General features: G+C 39.8%; 1 protein-coding gene across 1 annotated transcript in view; it reads left to right on the forward strand.

Moving 5' to 3' along the window:
* TMEFF1 (transmembrane protein with EGF like and two follistatin like domains 1) overlaps nucleotides 1-20,542 on the forward strand; it is a 112,742-nt gene extending 92,200 nt beyond the window's left edge. The window contains exons 6-10 of the mRNA XM_015619212.3: nucleotides 6,939-7,087; nucleotides 7,937-8,002; nucleotides 13,220-13,343; nucleotides 17,538-17,696; nucleotides 19,357-20,542. Of these exons, the coding sequence (XP_015474698.1) occupies nucleotides 6,939-7,087; nucleotides 7,937-8,002; nucleotides 13,220-13,343; nucleotides 17,538-17,696; nucleotides 19,357-19,441 (583 nt within the window). The 3' untranslated portion in view covers nucleotides 19,442-20,542. The remainder of the gene's footprint in view (nucleotides 1-6,938; nucleotides 7,088-7,936; nucleotides 8,003-13,219; nucleotides 13,344-17,537; nucleotides 17,697-19,356) is intronic.
* Nucleotides 20,543-20,557: the final 15 nt, after the last annotated feature.

Below are 20,557 nucleotides of genomic sequence, written 5' to 3' on the forward strand. Positions count from 1 at the left end.
CATCTCCTGGAGAGCTCTGACCATCTCTATGAAGAAAGGTTTCACAGCTGAGTGTACCTGCTCAAGGGCTGGACTTCTCTCACTTTGGGATAATTTCCTTGTGTTCAATCAGAATTTCTTTTCTTGTGACGTGCAGCTGTTGTCTTTCACTCCTCTTTGTGTACCTCTAAGAGCCTCACTCTCATCTTCTCCATAACCCCTCTAGGGTTGCTGGTGACAGCAGTCATCTCCTTAGCCTTCTTTTCTCCAGGCTGAAGAGGTGCAGTGCCCCCAGCCATTGCTCACAACAGCCCACACTCCATCCCTCTACCCATCGCAGCATCTCGCCACTGCAGCCTCTCCGGTTCCTCTGAGTACTTCCTGTTACCAGTGGGTCTCAAAACAGGACAGAGTGCTTCTCATGGGACCTCATGAGTGCTGAATGGAGGACAAGTCACCTCCCTTGCTCTGCTGGTGACCCTCCTGTGACACAGCCCCCCAGCCTGCTGCTCCCCTGGACCCTCAGGTCCTTTTCTGCGGAGCTGCCTCCCTACTGGTCCACCACAATCCGTATTGTGGCAGTGTGACAGATATCCTGTTGTATTCAGACCTCTGGAGGCCTTGACCATCTTGTCAAGGCCCCACTTGAGTTGTTAACTTTCTTTTTCTTTTTTTTTTTTTTTTTTTAATCTTTGATAAGGAAATCATTAACTTAAAAATAGCCTCACTGTAAAAATTCAAATTTATCATGTTCTCAGTTTTACCTATTTTTTTTAGCAGATGAAATATGGAAATGAGATTCTGAGCACATTCAGTCTTTTTTTTTAATAAGTGTACTATGCTGTCAAAGATATGTTTTGACTTATAATGTAGATTTTCAAGAAAGATTGACAGCTGATCCCCAAGTAGACCTTTTGTGATTAACATTTTATGATATTTACTTTGGAAAGCAAAGGTGCCTCAGCAATATATAGATTCAACTGGACTATAATTTACATAGTGTCTGTTTTCACAAAGGCCAAACCAGAATTTCAGAAGTCTCTGTATTAACAGTTAGAAATGCCAGTGTGGACATTTCGAAGTCCTATTCTCTGCCTTGTCTATATAATTTGTCCTCCAGGGAAGGATTTGGCCTGTTTGAAGTCTGGCATGAAAGTTTATGCTTGCCTCTTTTGACCACTTTTTCACTCATTTACCAACAATTTTTTTTTTTTTAATTAGCATTTAAGGTGTGATATTGTATGTAGGTATTCAAATGGAAGGGGATCTAAATCCTGTGTAAATTTAATTCACAGCTTTCTGATTCAACAGGAAAAAAAAATCCTAAGTATTTGTATACAAATAGACAATAGAGAAAATCAGCCTAAACAAGGGATTTTAGATTGTGTCATGGGATTATGAATTATGAAAATCTGGGTGCAGAATATTCTGATATGAGAGGAATAGCATAATGGTCTTTTTGCTATATTGGCTATCAAGAAATTGAATAGATCCTAGATGGGTAATAATCCAGGTCTGTTTTTTTAATGTATATTTGTAGTGATCTTTGCAGCAGTGTGTGCCAAGCCTCTGAGGGTTCCTATTATTTGAGGGTGGAGGGAGGGTTAGGCTGCTTCTGAGAGAGCAAACATTGGTTCACTATGTATGCTGTGAGAAGCTCACTGCAGTAATGACTAAATTTCTTCAGTGGTCAGAGAGAGCCATGCCATGAAAAAGGGAATGTAGGAAAAGGGATGTTTGGAAAAAATGTCTGAAGTTTATGATATTCAAAGGGTGTTCTGGATTGCTGGGCAGAAGTAAAGACAAAGTCTTTTAAAAAGTTAAAGCCAGGCACAAAAAAGCTTTTTAAAATGGAATTCTACTTCTCTTGTGCTATAAAGGGTTTTTAAAAAGCACACCAAAAACCTGATGAAGATTCAACTCTAGTCAAATAAGTAGAAAAATCACTTTGAAATCCAGATTTTCTTAGTTCAGATTTCATCTGAGAAGAACTGCACACAAGGGAAGAAGCATCAATTTGGCATGGTTATATTCTTAACAGCAATTGCAACACCCCTGCTATTTCAATTCACCTAAATTTATTCCAATAGGCATACCCTTATCCATCTGTGTGCATTTCACACACATTGTTTTACTCTAGTGTTTCCATTTTACATTTGTAAGCAGATGTGTCAATGAGTTGGTGAGTACCTGAGAACACTCACTGCTGTCAGCTGCTGGGAAGGGATAGCAAGCAGCACTCCCTGTGAGACCAGGCCAGAAAAATACATTTGTGAGCAAGTCCCAGGTGGGCATAAATGCAGCAGCCTGATCTGCTGGTTGGAAATGCCAGTCTCTCCTGGTAGCCAAGCCTGCTCCACAAGTCAGTCATGCTTTTCTTTCCTTTTTTTTTTTTCTCTTTTCTTTGAACCTACCAGGCTTTTTAAGCACACAGAACTTCCAACAGACCACATACACCTTGAAGCTTGAAAACAAAAGGGAGCATTGAAATGTGTTCTGATCTCTGGGGATCTAATTAATTTACTAATAGCGGCAAATGCTCTTGCAGCCTGAGCCTGTCACTTCATTTTACTAAACACATTTGCTTTGTTACACCTAGTAGCCCCTAAAAAATGAGTTGTACATCCTCATTTTTTGCCTATTAAAACCACAAAAAATCTGTTTGGTTTAATTATATCACTTTGTACTTCCTTGAAATTCAAATGCTTTTCTGTTTAACTAATGGTGTTAATGAATGACATGCATACAACTTCTAAAAGCACACTTTCACAGCAAGCTGGTGCCTTTTTTCTTAAGGTGTCAGTTCTCTGATGACAGGTGACAAATTTCAGGGATTTTTTCTGTACAGCCTAGTACATTAGGAAAGCATCTGAATATATCCTGTTGACTTTCCTGGGCTAAGTGAGAGAAATGGTGTGTTGAGGACAATAAGCAGGAACATCCTCCAGCAAGATGTGAATTTGGCATTAACTATCTGCTTAAATCCTTTTGGTTAAAACCAATAGGAAGGTTATAGTGAAGAAAATGTTTGTAGAGCTCTCACTTCTTTTATTCCAGTGTGGTTTTTACAAGCTTTTCCAGCAAAAATTTGAAGTACTTATTCACTTCTTTCTCATATGAAGCATCAAGCACATTCAAGATGTCTTTAATACACAATTCTGTTAAGTGACTTTACCTTAAGTGACTCTTTTCTTCTGAATTTGACAGTTACAATTCACTCTCTTCCTGGGTGCCCCTCTTGTGCTTCTCCCACGTGCCCCTGCTCCCCCTTCATGGTCTCAAGCTTTTCCTGCCCTGCCTTTGTGAGCAGCTCTCTGCATCGTCCTTATGCTCTCCCTGTGCTCCCTCCCCAGCAGGAGAGAGACTTCAGGGAACAGATTACACTATGAGACTGCAATTTGGTGTTCAATTTCAGTCTTAGCTGAGAAGAAAAGCAGTCCTTGGTCCCTCTTACAGGTTCTCCTGCTTGCAAAGACCTCTGATAAGATTTTTGTCCTTTAAGATACCACTTTTAGCTCATTCTCACTGTCTGCTGTGTATTCTCACATACTTAGGGTGCTTCTTGTATGGTCTGTGGTACAGTTCAGACCTGTAGGCTCTGCTTGGTAGCCTTGAGTTTTGACTTCTGCTTGGCTTAGGCTCCCAAACTGGCTGGTGGGAGAAACTTCCACCAAGCAGTTGAATTTCCTGACATCTCAGTACCAAGCTATTATCTGCCCTCTGGTACCAGGATATAAAATATTTTCAGTATTTCATAGTGGGTTTGTTGGCAGATCTTCCAACACTTTCCTGAGGAGCTCTTCTCTTTCAATCTGTGGTGGTCCTGTCCCCTCACAGGATCTCAGGATTGTTTCAAAATGTTTGATGTGCAACATCAGAGCATTGACTTGCTCTCCCACGGTTTTACCTTCCTTCACAAACACCAAGCAGTTAAAAACAACATTCTTTTCATGTTTTCTGTCAAGAACAGCACTCCCCATATGTCACTGCTCTCATCTCATGATTTGGCGCTTCCCGCAGTCCTGACTGTATTTTTGGTCTAGTGGATAGAAACTGTCTATGAGCAAGGACAAATTCACTGCACCCTATGCAGAGTCTCTGACAAGTGCAGATTTCTAACATGTGCTTGTGACTCCCTCTCTGCATCTGTGCATCTGCACTCTCCCTACTGCATCTGTGGAGGCCCTTTTCCCTTCAGACCATTGCACTCAAGCCATGCCCTCTCCTTAACTCATTCTCTTTCAGTCCTCTGAAAGGCTCCAGAGGTTTGTGTTGGAATAAGAGTTTCAATCTTTTATTTTATAGTGCATCAGCCCAGTTCAACTGTTCATTACCCCACAGTGTACTTAAACCACCTGCTTTTACATGTCAGACAGCTCTGCCTAGTAACCAGTGGCTAACTGGCCAGGGGAAGGCTGGAAGTAGCCCTTGGCATCATGGCCATAGGCAAAGAAGTAGTTAATGGCACCAGGCAGATAATCAGATACATGAGGAGGGGGGTCAACATGTGATATTTCTGTACATTGAAGAGGTGGTTAGAGATAAGACTGAGATTGTTGATCAGAAAACCAGGGTCAAGAATTCATAAGCACTTCTAAAGCAAGAGTCTGACAATTCTGAGAAAGTAACCAATTAATATTAGATGTTAAATCTAAAAACAGCAAAGCATGGAAGCATAAGCAGCTCCCAAGCAGTTCCAACTGCAGCCTGTAATGTCACCATGAAGAAGAAAAAGATATTTTCAAAACTCGGCTTATTTGTCACTGGGAATGACAAAACCCAGCTACAATCATGATGCTACAGACATCAGATGGTGACTACAGGCAGATTTAAGGGAGAGCAAAGGGATCTGCCTGCACACAGCCAGTGTCATACAAATGAGGACCAGCTTTCTGCCATTTTGTGACAATAAATATGCATGACTGCTGAGCCATGAGCCTTTTATTTGTGTGTAGTAAACCCTAATAAACCCCTGATCAGTCTTAACATCATGTGGGAACAGGTAAACAAAATAGTATTTCCATCCTGGTTCTAAGGTTTACAACCATTACCATTTCTAGTGAGAAAGATTATCATCTGTTCATCATATTGATATTTAGAAGCTTCATTAGTACTTGGAAGTAGGTCCCTAAGATGTGTAGAGACTCATTACAGGGGCAGTTTTTCACTGTCAGTAGGTGCACTTAAAACCCTGTTTGCACTAGAGACATTCTGTCTGGCAACAATCTGAAGTTCACAGGCATGGAAAATTACCTGCAAAATGAGCATATTTAAATTAGGCAACAAAAGGTTCTCACGGAAGAAGAGGAAGCGAGAAGAGTCTGCTGGCCATCTTCAGTGTTTCTGAAGCATGGAATTTGGTTCTGCTGCAGATTTGTTACTAGCTTGAGGCATACATTCATCTGTTTAATAGTTTAGTTTTATCTGCAACAGTGGGAAAGAACAGAAAAAACCTGGTAAGTTGGTAGCTTGGATGTTTTTCCCCATCCTGTGACTTACAAGAGTGGAACAAAATGAAGCTGGTGGTTACTCCTGGCAGTCAGACAATGAGACCCCTGTAGAGCTTTCTGCCAAGGAGAGGATCTTGTGCTCACTGCCACCTTCTCAGAAGGTGCAGAGTGGCTTTCTCACACTTGTGACATCAGGAGGAGCTTGACTGAGAGCTGGCCATGGTTCCCACCTTGCTCTTCTCCTCATTCTACAGCTACACTCCTTATTTTCCTCACCCCAAAGGTGGAGATGAACTTGCGGAGCAATGCGAAACATACACAGAAAATTTCATTCAAAAATAGAAGTTCAGTTAGAAAGCAGAATATTGATTAAAATAATCAGGGGGTGTGAGGCATGGAAGGTCGAAAAGTTTTCCTGTGCCATTCACATATGTAAAATTTCTGGACTTCTTGCTGAGGCTACAAAAGTATCTAAACATGAGCAGGTCATAGCCCTGTCTGAGTCCTTGGCTGTCCTAGTTGCATCCTGTGTGGTTAGGATGCAACTACACGCTGGGTCTTCATTTTGCTTGCTTTCATTTTACAATCCCTAGTTGCAAGTTGTGTGGAAAATGATTCATCCTAAACAACCAAAATGTTAATGGGATGTAATATGAAATAATTCAGATTGCATAAGCCTGTTTTAAATACAACATAATAGACCTATTGTTAACTTTCAAGGGTATGAATGAAAGTCTTGCTGAAATGCCACAGTTAACCAAGCATGCTGAGTCTATGCAGCCTTGGAAATAGAACTTTTTCTATTGTCTAACAGAAAAGGGATGTCGCCCTGAAAACTAAGCCCTCTGATCTTGTTTCCATAGTTTCAGTTACTTTCCCAGGGAAGAAACATAAGTTGTTTATCACATTCCTTCTAAGAAACGTCCTTAGATGGACATTTCGCATGACCAGTGTGCTTGGGAAGGTGGCAACTTAATTATCCAATCCCTGGTCATTGTTGAGAATCTATAAATACTGGAGTCAGAAAATAAAGTTACTTCTTTTTCCTGTCATGACACTGAGACATGTTCATGTGAATCATTCCATGTCCTTTAGTGACAAAGGGAATCCTTTTTGTTTTCCCCCTCAAGGATCCTGATGCTGAAAAATGTAGAATATTCTTCTGGTTTTGTTCACACTAGAGAATAAACACTACAAACTGGTATATTAATATAGTAAATCTTCTTAGAATGTGCTATCAATTTTCAGGTGTGTTCCATGAGATTGATATCAGAGTAAAACTACAAGAAACATTAATACATTTTTGAAAAGCACACAGAAGCATAAATTCACAATTTTGTACATTCTGCTCAGAAGTCTGAGATGCCAACGACTTCTTCAGCATCCTCATGCAGCACAGTCTCCCCTCCTGGCATTGGTGCATGAGCTAGTGCTTACTTAGGACTTAAAGTGACTTAACTTTTGTTTGCTGGATGTCAATTTTGTTTTGCTGTATGCTTCAATTAACAGGTGTGTATGTAACATAGACTGCAGTGGATACAGTTTTAATCCTGTGTGTGCTTCTGATGGAAGTTCCTATAACAATCCATGCTTTGTCAGAGAGGCATCATGTCTGAGGCAAGAGCAGATTGACATCAGACACCTTGGGCACTGCTCAGGTAGGATTAATTTTGATTTTCTGATAAATATAAATTCTGGCATAATTGGGCTCTTTCAATTTTTGGACAGAAGTCACTGCTGCAGTTATCAATGAACTCATCACCTGTAATTTTGAGTTCCCCACACTACACACATAGTGCTGTGTTTACTTTGCCTTTCTTTGACTACTGTTACCTGGAAAGACAGGAAAAGCTCTTGGGAAAATCTAAGCAATAATCCAACAGTTCTTATGTGAGGGGCTGGTAGGGGAACAGAAGGAATACAGGTGTGTGGGAAATCTTCCCTCTTGTTGGTGTGGGCTGTAAAATGTACTTCCAGTGTGAGTCAGGTTGGACCTGATTGCACAGATTTTTACCCATTAAGGGTCTTTTCCAACCAAAGTGATTCTATAATTTCTTTCTCCACTGTTGGAATGGTCCATTGAAGCCGTCTGTCTACTGCCTTGTAACTAATCCTGTCCATAATCCTTCAGTTTTAGTGGCTTCTGCTTAGGACTTTCTCATGGGAATAACAGCTTTCTACCAGCTTTTTGCCAGCTGCATCTAGATCTGTAACTTGAGCTGTTCCAACACCAAAACAGACTGTCACCAGAATAACCTAGGTCCATACCACAGAAAAGTTTTTAGTTCAAAACCTAAAGTGTGCCATATGTTGGTCTGGCCACCAGCGTTACCGACAAGGTGTGATACCATCCTGGTTGTCTGGGAGGAACAATGTAGGATTGTGTCCAGCTTTACTGCAACTTAAAATAGTTTTTGAATATTATTCTGGCTTATAAGTGATGTACACATAGTGGTCTGGAAAGTATCCTTTCCTAATAAGTAACCATGCATGTTTTTATCACCTAGAAACAGATGACACAAATGCAGTTGGAAAGAAAGATGACAGCATGCAGTATCGGCCAGAAGTGAAAGGTACGGTGAAGACTTTGTGCTTTTTGGTTATGGCTTCACAAGATGAGAAAATCGAGAATGCAAGTATCTTCTAGTCTGCCTTACATCTCTGATTCCTGCAACTGACACAGACCTGTGAACAGCTTCTTTCTTATAGCTTGTTGCAAGGCTAGCAGGAAGATGTGCATGATCTGTGAGTTTTTCTGCTGTATTCCTCTAAGATGCCCAGCTGCTCAGTACCCTGTGCAGTGGTCACAGGACTGGACTCCCTCCAAGTGCTGTGAAAATGACTTTACTGGAAGACACCAATCTGTGACATTCCTGATAAAATAACATAGCGCAAGCCTCCCTGCCACGTTCCCATCTTTTCTGTTAACTTCTGGGGAAAATGGATGATTCTGTATTTGTTAGGTTGTTTCAAAATATTTTCAGTAAACTAAAATGCTGAATCACATTGGTTGAAAATGTTTCACCTACATGAACCCTACCTTACCTTTTAATAACCTTTAATGGCTCAATTTTTTCTTCATCCCTGCTAGTCAGATGATCAAGTATCACTCCAGTGCTTTCTTTAGACCTCCTGTTGTTAGTAACACACTTGAAAATGCCCTTCTTGTTATCTTACACAACACTGGCCAGATTCTGTTTTAAATGAGCTTTGGCCTTTTGTGTCTTCCTCCCTGCACATATGAGCCACAGCTCTGAACTTTTCCTGTGAAGCCTGACCTCTCTTCCAGTGGCCATACAAATTCTCTTTCCTCTTGAATTCCACAAATAGTTCCCTGTTCAGTCAAGCTGGTCTTCTACCCCACTTGCTTGACTTACAATGCAGCAGAATTGTCTGCTCCTGTGCTTCTAAGGGCACTTCTTAAAACTTGACCAGCACTCATGGACCGCTCCAAAGCAGATTGCCAAGGTACTCTGCTAAAGAGCTCGATGAATAGCTTAAAGGTTTTGTCTACTGAAAAAACAGGCTAGCAATGCCAGTGTCTTTTTTTCTCATTGCTCTGAAAGCTCAGCCATTAAACTCAACCATTTCATGATCACTATGGCCAAGACAGACACCTAAAATTGTACCCCCTATGAGCCCTCTATTCACAACAGCAAGCCTAGGAGAGCTTGGCTCACTGAGTACCGCTGACAAGAAGTTATTTTCTCCTGCAAATGTCAAGAAAGTCCTGTTCATCACAGCAATATTATATTCCCAGGTGATGTGTGGGAAGTTAAAAATCTCCCATAAGGACAAAGGCAAGCAATACAGAAATTTCTCATAATTGCTTATAGAATAAGTCATCAGTGCTCAAATCCTGGCTGGGCACTCAGTAGTAGACATCCACTACCACGTTTCCTTGTTTTCCATCCCTCTAGCCCTCACCCAGAGGCTCTCAACCACATCAGCACTAACTGTAAGTGCTCTACAATCACCTCTCCCTTACATACAACATGATACCTCCAACTTGTCTGCCCTGCCTGTAGCTCCTGAACAGCCTGTAGTGGTGCATCTTGACACTCCACTTGTGGGACTCATTTTTACCAATTCATGCAAATACCAGTGATATTGTAGCTCTGGGGGCTGACCAGTGCCTCTGGTTCATCTTGTTTGTTTCTCATACTGTGTCTGTTGGTGTTCAAGCATCTCGAATGTGCTCCTGAGCTCTCCATGTTCCCAGGAGCAGTACAAGTGTTCCCACTAGCACTTGCTACCCTCAGGTGATGCCATGTGACTTACCTGCTGCAATGGTGTTGAAATCCCCTTCCTCCATCAATTCTAGTTTAGAACCCTCTCCATCCTGCCAACTTACACCCAAAAAGTCATTTTACCTTTCCGGACAGGTAGTTCCATCAGGCCCCAGCATACCGTGTCTCTTCCGTGATTTAAAATCCCAAAGTTTTGGTGGAAACACCAGTCCCAGAGCAAAGTATTGACATCCTGGGCTCACCTGTTTGTTTCAAGTTTCCCCTCATTATTGGGAGTATTGAAGGGAAACACCATCTGTGTTCCCAAATTTTTTTAGCATTGTCCCCAAGGCTTCTGAAATCTCATTTGATTGACCTCAGGCTTTTTGTTGCTACATCATCATTAGTGGCCATGTGAAAGAGCAGGACTGAGTAGTACTCTGAAGGTTGCAAGAACCTCTTCAGTCTTGTGGTGACATCTCAAATTCAGGTCTCAGGGAGGGAGAACACTTCCCTGAAAAGAGAATCCAGTCTGCAAATGGGTGTTTATATTTCACACAGGAAGGAATCACAAATAAACATAACTCATTGCTCTTTCTCCTCGGTGCTGGTCTTAATGCAGGTTTTGTTGCAAGGGGTTGATACCTTCTCTGTTAGCTCTGGTCTTCAGTTTTTTCTGTCATTATATTTGTTTTGTACTCCCATGGCTTCCTTGAGTAAAGCTATCCCACCATGGCTTTCAACATACCTTGTGTTCTTCTTGAAAAGTAATTCAGTGCCAAAAAGCTTCATATATTTTTCTCTTTTCTCAAATTCTCTTATTTTCACTGCATACGATGTACCAGTTGGAGTGATTTAATGTCAATTTTCACTTACATTATGAAAGTATAAAAGGCACCAAATGCAATATACATCTTATTATGTAATGTAATGAAGCACCACTTTCAGTTCCCATTCCAAAGAGGTAACAGACTTTTATTCATTGCATGTAAATTGCCCTTGAAATCTAGTTAGTGGAAAAACCATTGTATATAATTATTATTATTAATGTGTATGGCTTGTGTGGTCTCACATTCAGCAAATGATGTGCATGAAGGGAGTATGCTTTATGAAAAAAGGTTGTTTTGAAATTTTTTTAATACAGTGTTCAGGTCTCCTTAGATAGTGAGAGCCTGAAGTGAACTTCTTTGAATTGTTTTTTTTTTAATCTGGGATAAGAAAAGAGTCCACCCTCCAACCTGTTTGGTTTTGCTTTCAGTTCCTGTGAGTTTCCCTTGTTAAACCCTGTTCTCTGAACGGATAATATATTTTAGTCTCTAGAACTGTGACCGTCTCCTCCTGCAGTGCAAGTGACTACCTAAAATTCCATCAGAAAGGTCTCTCCAGATTCAGCTGGCTTCAGCGGTTTTGTTGTACCAAGATGAACATCAGGGTTTCAGTTTTTATGCATGACTCTTCCTTCTGGTGAAGTATTTGAACTCTATATCCAGTCACTCTTTGGAGGCTCCTACACCAGTTAAATATTTTACTTTGAAGCTCTGAAGCAGTCTAGCAGGTCTCTCCAACTAAAAACAGATTCCTGTCAAAAGAGGGGGTAAATGTCTGTTTTACACTAGGAATCACCTCCTGCATTTAACACCTCCTTGCTTAATGCAGGTTTTGCCTCTGATCTGTGTGTGGCTGTCTGGCCACTTTTCCGGGGACTCACCTTTAAGTTTTCCACTGGGCCTCACATCCTGTATCAGTACGTGTATTAAAACCAGATACGATGCAGCTCTCTGAACATACTAATATAATTGTAGCTCATTACAAGGTTTTATTGGGCCCACATATGACAGTAATTAAATTCTTGGAAAAGGAGGGAGATAATAGTTTTGGGATGAGACACACCCACTCTTCTCCACTTGGACATATTGTGACATAGTGTATTCCATCAGTGCAGTGATGGACACACTGTCAGTATTAGTCAACATTCTTCCCTTGTATCAAATCATCTGTATCTTCAAAACAGCCTGAATTAAAAGGCTTCCTTATATCTAAACTGTGCATTTTTTTTGGAAAAAAAACTAAACCAGTAGCATATCTCTTTTTTTTTTTTGTCTTGTAAAAATACATTCTCTTTCTTGCTGGTGTAATTTCAAATATCTGCAATCGTATGAGAGATTTCTTCTTCACACTCCCTTTTGCTTTATAGCCCTTTATTTGTGAGGCTGTAGTCTATTGCCATGGAAATGAATACAATTCCATAATTTCGCTCACATCTTAAGATCCCTGTTCTTCAGAGAAGTTCATTATGAAATACCAACTTCTGTGTTTAGGACTTCTTTACTGAGAAATTTTTTGGGGAAAAAATGGTTGAAAATGAACACAGCTTTGGATAGTTTTGGTAACATGACAGAAGGATGAAAGATGTTGGGGCAGAATGGAGTGCCTTTCTGTGCTGGGCTGAGCTGGACAACAACTAAGTGCCCACCAGTTGCTTGCTCTATCTCAGCTTCCCCCAAAAAGATGGAAGAGAGAATTAGGAAAACACACATGAGAAAAACTCATTGGTGAGGCTAAAGGCAGTTTAAGAAGCAAAGGGGGGAAAAAAAAGAGAAAAAAACCAAGTGCTGCAAAAGTCACTCACAATATCCCACCAGCTGACTGATGACCAGCCAGCCCCTGAGCAATTGCTGCCTTGGAAATATCAAATCTATAGATTTTATTGCTGAGCACGATGTCATATGGTGTGGGATATTCCTCAGGCCAGTTTGGGTCAGCTATCCTGGTTGTGTCCCCTCCCAGGCTTTTGCAAACTCCCAGTCTTGCTGAGCAGAAAAGCAGAGTGAGAAGCAAAGGAAGTCTTGATGCTGTGTGAGCTCCCTTCAGCAAGAATGTTTTGTTACCACTTATTATTTCAGCCAGAAATCTAAACCACAGCACTCCATCAGCTGCTGTGAAGGAGGTTAACTCCATCCCAGCCAAAACCAGCACACCTACCAAAGGAATGTGTATTTTAAACACATTTCAATATTTTAAGTTCTCTCTCCATAAAAATGTTTCTCTGAGGAAGACTGCTGTTGAAGTGTGCTTGATTTCAACTTTAACAACCAGTGGTTGTTAATCAGATCGGGGCTGTATCAAGTGGTTTTCTACCCAATAATCATAAAATGTGGTTCAGCATCTTTCTAATCCCTTTTAGAGGGTTCTTTTTCATCTGTTTGCACATGGGAGAGCGCTCCCTCTATCTATGCTTTTTAGCTTTTTGCCCCAGTGCCACTGGACAAAGCTTCTGCTCATCTTCCTGCTTTGGTTTGTTTCTGTCACAAACACCTTTCTCCTTTTTGAGAGACCTGATATAAAAAGCATATTTAGATGACTCCAAGGATCATTTTCCAGCGCAGTACATTCTAGCAAATCTCTGTAGATGCCTCTGAAACTTCCCCCTTAAGCCTCTGCTTTATTATTCTCTATTCCTTTATTCACTGCAAGTTTTTAGGGATATGCTATTCTTGGATGAGAGTTTTAAATTAACATCATAGACCCATGTATAATTGTTTATGTATATTTCTTTTCAAGATGCCAGTGATCAAAGAGAAGACATTTACATTGGAAACCACATACCTTGCTCAGAAAGCTTCAATGGTTATTGTATACATGGAAAATGTGAATTCATTTATTCCACTCAGAAGGCTTCTTGCCGGTAAGTCCTTCATGTTTCCAAAATGTGACTGAAATCCCAGAAAAACTTAATGAAAATATTCTCTAGACATAATGTCAGGATGTACCACTTTATGATATCTAAGAAGTGGCACAGGAGTAGTGTCCCTGTGCTGTGGGCAGCACCCAGCTGCTCCAGACAGGAGGGAGATACTGCTCAGAGGAGAGGCTCAGTCAGTCAGGTACATCAAAACCTGAATCCCTCTGAGGAGTGTAACCTCAGTGTTCTCTTCTTATTTTCAGCTGCTAAATCATATCCAGAACTAAAAAAACCAAACAAAACAGAAACACATTAAAAAGGCCTTTGTCTTGCATGGCTTCTCTCAATGACTGTTCTTTCCCCACTGACCTCTCAGCCTGTTCTTACACTATCTGTACATTTTATTGTTCCTGTCATAAACTCTCTCTAGAGAATCAATACCTTATTTTTAACATTTATTGCCCTTTTTCACAATAATAGGCTTCATCTAGAGAATAAAAAATTGCAAAATATTTTTTAGCCCATACCTTTTGCCTACAGTATAAACTAGCAACTCAGAACACTCAGTATTAAGCCCATCAGTGTTTCCCAGAATATATGAATGTTCCTTAGCTCCCAGATAATTTTTTCCTTTACCTTTCACCAATTGAATTCTGTATCTTTGTTTTCCTCCAAATTATTATTACTATTATTATTATTATTATTATTATTATTATTATTAGTAGTAGTAGTAGTAGTAGTAGTAGTAGTAGTAGTAGTAGTATATTAAAGTTGTTTATAGCATAAGGCCACTTTGTAATAAGATGCAGTGCCCTACTTATTAGGAGGTTTCACTCCTGAGCTTTTATCTTGCAAACTTGTACTTTCAGATTAATGTGGCTGAAACTGCTATAGCTCTTCGCTCTCCTTTGCTTTTGAAACTTCAGCTGTAAATCCATTGGATACTTTCATATTTTCTCCCTTGATCCTTATTGATTGATGATATTTAGGTGTTTTTTGCACTGCCAAGATTTAAGGGTTTCCAGACAGATCAGAGAGCAGGAAGTCCAAACAGCAGAGCCAGTATCCTTGTCAACTTAAGCACTTGAAAGCTTCTATTATTTTTTTTTTATCATGCAAGACTCTTTCTTGTTTATTTTCACCTTTCCAATAAGACTGTTTTGGTTTTCCTTTCATCTGGAACCAAGACAAATCAACATGGCTTTGCTTCTCTTGGAAAACTGGGTGCATCCCCAACATCCTCTTGATGGGCATTAGGCAACACTATCTGGTTACAGTACTCTTTTGATCTAGAACTGTACTTAACACAATTTATAATGCATTTATCTCAAAAATGTTTAAAATAGCAATATTTCAAGGAAAACATTACTGTCTGAATTAATTAATTTTTATTTTCCCAGAATTTTTTTCTGTAAGGTGTTAATCTCGTAGTAATTTATCAATTTATGATTCAGTGTAAATTCAGATATTTATAATTACTCGAGTAAGAATTGATAGGGAATGTTTTGATTAATTTAATTAATGTATCATACTTTCAAATTCCATTTTATAGTTACATTTACTGTTACTGCCTTTGGCTATATATTTAAACAGTCTGAATCGTATCTCAGCACTGAGCCTAGCACAACGAACCTCATGTGGTTCCAGTCAAGAATTTGTGACTATCAGTTCTTGACCCTGAGTATCAGATCTCATTTGGATTTTTCTTGGCTGTTAAAATACTGATGGTCTCATGCTTTATGCATGTTTCTTACTGGAGCAGAGTTATTAAGGAAACAAACAGTTTATAAGAGACATCAATCAGCCATAGTAATTGTGTACCCCTATCAAAGAAAACAATTCTCTCTTTCTCCAGCAAGGAAAATATAATGATGAATGCTAAGGGTAAATTGTTATTTTCAAGTGCTTTTGGTATTCATACACACCTAGCATATACACTGTTTAATTTGGTCCTCATTTCCTGGTAGCGATGTATCAGATGACCTACAAAACAGCAGAAAATACTTGTGCAGAGTGAATTCTGCTTTCACTGAGGGCAATGAATCTCCTTGCTTATTGTAGAGCAGCCCTCCAGGACTGCCAGCAGGCAGGTGGGTGGAAGGTTTTGTAGCAGTCAGTTGCACAGTATTGAGTTTAGCAGCCTCTGCACAGATGGGATCAGGTCTGTCTCCTGCTGCCCCCCTCGTGCAGTGCAGTTCTGCCCTGTCCTTATGGCAGGCTGCGTCAAGGACACACAGTCCAGCCCTTTAAAAAGAAATCTAAACTTCTTTCTGTTAAATCAATTAATTGACTGCTCAGCTTATTTTGATAAATCCTTGCTGACCTCTATTGATCTATTATACTTAATGCTATATTATCTTGTTATACATTTATGCAGCAGAATGCTTTAAAATCTGTTCTACTAGTTTAGGGTAAAAAAATAGTGCCTGCTACTTTGTCCTGCCATGATGTAATTCTTCATACAAGCACTTCTTCCTCTGAATCTGCATCCAGTGTTTCTCAGAGATAATTTCTTGTCATTTCGGTGTTTCTGAGGAAACATCTTTGAGCTTCTTTGTGCCTCCTCTGCCTTGTTTTGCCTCCTCTGCATTATAGCAGCTCTCACATTGATAATACTACATCTGCTAATTTCTTTAATGAAAAAAAAAACCACCAAAGTAACAATAAGATTTAAGTCCTCTTTACTAACAAGGAGGCCTCTTCCTTTTTGTGTCTTTTTGCATGATTACCAGTGTGTTCACTGTCCTCATTCTTGTATGCTTATACAGTGTTCTCTTTATTCCTTTCCTGGCTACCACTGGGCACACTTACAGTACATGGAGGGTTTTCTTTAACAAGTCTTACTGGAATTTGGTTCATACCTGAACCAAAACTCCTTACACAGCAGCTCATGGCTGGAGAAAGTAGAGTCACAAGATTATGAACATGTAAACCCCAACTATTATCCCTGCATGCAGAGGGGGATTAGGAGCTGCATTAGCAGCTGTAGAAAGGTTTTTGGTGTAATTATTTTGTTGCTCCAAACAGAATTAATTCCTACCTTTGCACAAAGCTTTTGAATGGATGAGTCTAATTTTGTGTTGTGTTCAGGCTTGTCAGATACATTTTACAAAAGGATTGTTTCTCTGCCTGCATGTGAGTATTTATTCTCCAGCTGTAGAGCTGGAGGCCAATTGTATGATTCAGTTCTCCACATCGTGTCAGTCAATTCTAAAGGACAGCTGTACAAGGAACTTGCTCAGAGTTCTAAGTGGTGGCCTTTGACTCTGCAGACTACATCTCAGTGTTTTGGGTGGCTCATGCCTTTTCTTGTGCCTCAGCCTCTTTTGCCTTGAGACATGAATTGTTTCAGTGTGTTTGCACTGGCACATCTTGCATTGCCAGTACTCATCACTGCTCAGGAACAGCCTCTGCTGAGTTTGTCATTGAGCAAACTACTGCTTTGCACAGGCAAGTTACCATTTAGAGAGCAGCTTCTCTTCTGCTTCCAGCTATTTCTCCCCCACCCCATGCAGATTATTTTAGATTCTTCCTTGAGCTCTCACTTGAACAGTTGTGAGCCATTGGGTTTTCTAAGCTGACCTCCATCAAATTCTGGCTCAGCCACGAGGCAGGAGGGGGTTTGGTGCTGTTCTTGTCCAGTGGACTTTGTACAATTCCATTTCTCTAGGTTGCAGCTTGAATAAGGGGCTTCTTTTTCAAGGTGCATTTTCAACCCATATTTCAAGGTTCACGGCCTTCCTATTTGTCACTTCTGTCCCACATTGACAATGGAGCTGAATGAGTTGTGCTCTCTCTGTTTTTCCTGAGCATGGTGCTTGTATTTCATTTAGCCTTGTCTACTTGTCTTCCAAGTGCCTACTGGTTCCACCCAGTTGCTTCACTCTTCCTAAATATCGTACCAATGCAATAATAACCCAGGTATTTCTTTTGACAAATCAGGACCTTCCCCTTGCTCGTGTGTTTTCAGAGGGCCGCTAGTAACCTTATCAAGGAAATGCAGAGCACATCCACCTGCTCTGTCTCTTCTCTTGCCAGACAGATCCAAACCATTCCCTAACCCAAGCATTATCACACATACACCTTCTCACCAGCTTCTTCTCAGCTGGTGTCCCCTTGGATTTCTCATTTCATCTGCAAAATGATTGGAGTGCTGTCAAATTACAGATTCCATGAAATATTCCTTTTCTTTTTCAGGTGTGAATCAGGATATACTGGGCAGCACTGTGAAAAGACAGACTTTAGTATTCTTTATGTTGTCCCAAGTAGACAAAAGCTTACGCATGTCCTTATTGCAGCAATAATTGGAGCTGTACAGATTGCCATTATAGTTGCAATTGTCATGTGCATAACCAGGTAGGTAAAGACAAAAACAGTGAAAAATTACACATTGTATGAATATAACTTTTCTATATTTAATTATATGATGCCCAACATTTTATTTGCTTAATACCCACTTAAAAACTACCTAATGACTGAAGCAGGATGATTATGTAACATCCTTTCTGCCCCTTTGTTTCTTTGATCACAAGCGACAGATTTGTTTGAATTCAGAAACCACCAGTAACCACTCTGAATCTCCAGACAAATACACACCAGAACAGATCAGCCTTGAAACAAATCCAAGAGTTAAGCTGCTGTGCTAGACCTTTGCTGGACTTATTGAAGCATTGCTGAAATTTTGTGGAAGCTATGATCCCCAGCTACCACTCAGTGAAACCAGAGAGGCGGACAAGATGATGTTCCCTGTGGTACCACTGTAAATGGTGTTACACAGAGAAAGAAGTACCCCTCACACCATATACACTTTCTGAAAATTAGTGGAATTTAGTCCCTCACTTAGATACTTACTGTAAGAATCTGTTTTGTGAAACTTAAAGACACACAAGCACAGAGTTCAGGTTTCTGGGTTGTCTGAAATTCTCATGGTATGTAAAAACTGAGATGAGAGCCATGGGTTATTTCTGATGACAAGGCATTCAGTTCTAGGACTTGAACCAAACAAGCACTGAGGTGTCTGAGATAGATTAAGGATTACTTAGTTACCTTATAGGTGCATGAAGTATTTAAGTCTTACACTTGAGCATCCATGCCACAGTTTGAGTTTTCCTCCTCAAGCTGTCCTTCAGTTTTTCAGCTCCACTTACATTGGGCCATAAAACTAAACTTTCTGCTACTACATTATTTTACAGCTTCTCAGTGCTATAGAGGAACACCCCATGAATGAACAGTATAGGCCTTTTTCCCTGTATCCCTTATAAAGTTCCACTTAACAGACACTAGCACATGTATAAAACACCACCTGCACATGTAAAAGAGTTACTTGGCTCATGCAATTGATGTCATTCCCTTTTTCACTCAACATCCTGCTGACCAAAGCAGGGGTGTGGAAGGCTATGGTTCAGCTCCTCTTTCAGCCTCTGTATGACCCAGCTCTCAGTCTCTCACATCCCAGCAGGACTGTGCCATCATTCATTGCCTGGCTGAGTAAGAGTCACTCCATTCAGGATTGCTGGCTTTTGTGAATCCTTTTAGTTGTGTGTTTGGCCCCAAGAAAGGGATCACTGAAGTCACCCCACAGAGAGACCTGGGTGGGCTCTGTCTCATGGGCTGCTGTGAGCAGCAAGGCACCTGGAGATCCAGCACTTCAAAAGACTGATTGATGCAGTCTCACTATCCACTGGGTTTTAAATATGAAATATGTATAAAGTACATCTGATGCAATCATTTCCCATGGAAGGTGTTTGCTGGATCAAGGCTGAAGGATGTAGCACCTTGCTGGTTTCCGTCTCGGGGTCAAGCTTCTGAATGATCTGGGGTCCTACAGACGTTCCCAGGTCACAGTCCAGTACTGAAGAGCAGGAGTGTCCCACTTGTCAGCACAGATCTTAGACTCCTTGCCATCGTTAAGTACAGAAAATTAAGTTAATGCATGATTGCTAGGCTTAATTATATGTGGCATATATAAAATCAGCCCTCCTTTCCCATTTCTCTCTTTTTTTTTTTTCCTTAACAGAAAATGCCCTAAAAACAATAGAGGACGTCGGCAGAAGCAAAACCTAGGCCATTTTACTTCAGATACATCATCCAGAATGGTTTAACTTAGTGCTTTTTATACCTACATTGACCATGTGATGTACATTTTTATTATATCTTTTTTTAAAGAATGAAAATATTTATTTCAGAGGCCTTATTTTTGAACATTTTTAGTGTAACAATGTTGGTCTGTATTCTGAAAGCATCAGCTCTAACAGCTATGGACTGTTTTAGTATCTTTACTTTTATGTTTTTGAATACAGTAGTTCATTTTCTGTATCTGTATCACATGGTTATATAATAGACTTGTGCTTTATCCATGGAATGTAATATTTTTGGGAACACAGATTTATTCCAACAATGGTTGTAGACTTAAAAAAAGCCCCAACAAACCAACAAAATAAGTCCACATTACCTAACAAACAAGGCATGAACTAAAGGTAAAAATGTTTACAGCTTACTTTTCTTATGAGGAACTAGAAAACACTGTGTTTAAATACCGTAGATATTTAAATGTTTTTGGAAGTTAGTAACTGATTTTTTAGACACTGCCTATCGCATGAACTGTGAAGCTGTGTGCTGTGTGTAGTTGTAACATATTTATAAAATGTGTGGGCTGGGTCTAAGCACTGCCATCTTCATAAATAATTCCAACAATTTATTTTTAAAGACAAAAATTATAAATTTCATAATTTGGGAAGTTACCTGGCAGAACAGATGGCACAGGTCCAAAAGAAGTAGGTCTTAGTAGTTTTAGGTATTGTAAAAATTGGTGTTAAATAATTGAACACAAATAATTGGAATAAAGCCTACTTTATCACTGTTAAAACTGTTTTAATACTTCTTAAACTTTTTTAAAGAAAATACATGTTTTAACACCTACAATACAGATTGTATAGTGTTTGTGATTAAAATAAAAAAGAAATAAAAATGAATTAATTACTAGTGCTCTTGTACAGAGTATTTTCAAGAGCTAAAGAAGTCCATCCAAATTAGTCTGCTGGTCATAGTTATATTAATAGACTGTTAGTTGTTGTTTGAAAGATCCCAAGATAAAGTGTGAATAGGACGTGTTCGGCTGTTTTAACATGTAGTGTAGGCTTTCAGAATTTTGCATGTAGGATTTAATAATTTGTTCAATAATAAAAAAAAAAAAATACTTTCAACATTTTGAACTGGAA

The sequence above is a fragment of the Parus major genome, chromosome 2, assembly GCF_001522545.3.
Source record: "Parus major isolate Abel chromosome 2, Parus_major1.1, whole genome shotgun sequence".
Lineage (NCBI taxonomy): Eukaryota > Metazoa > Chordata > Aves > Passeriformes > Paridae > Parus > Parus major.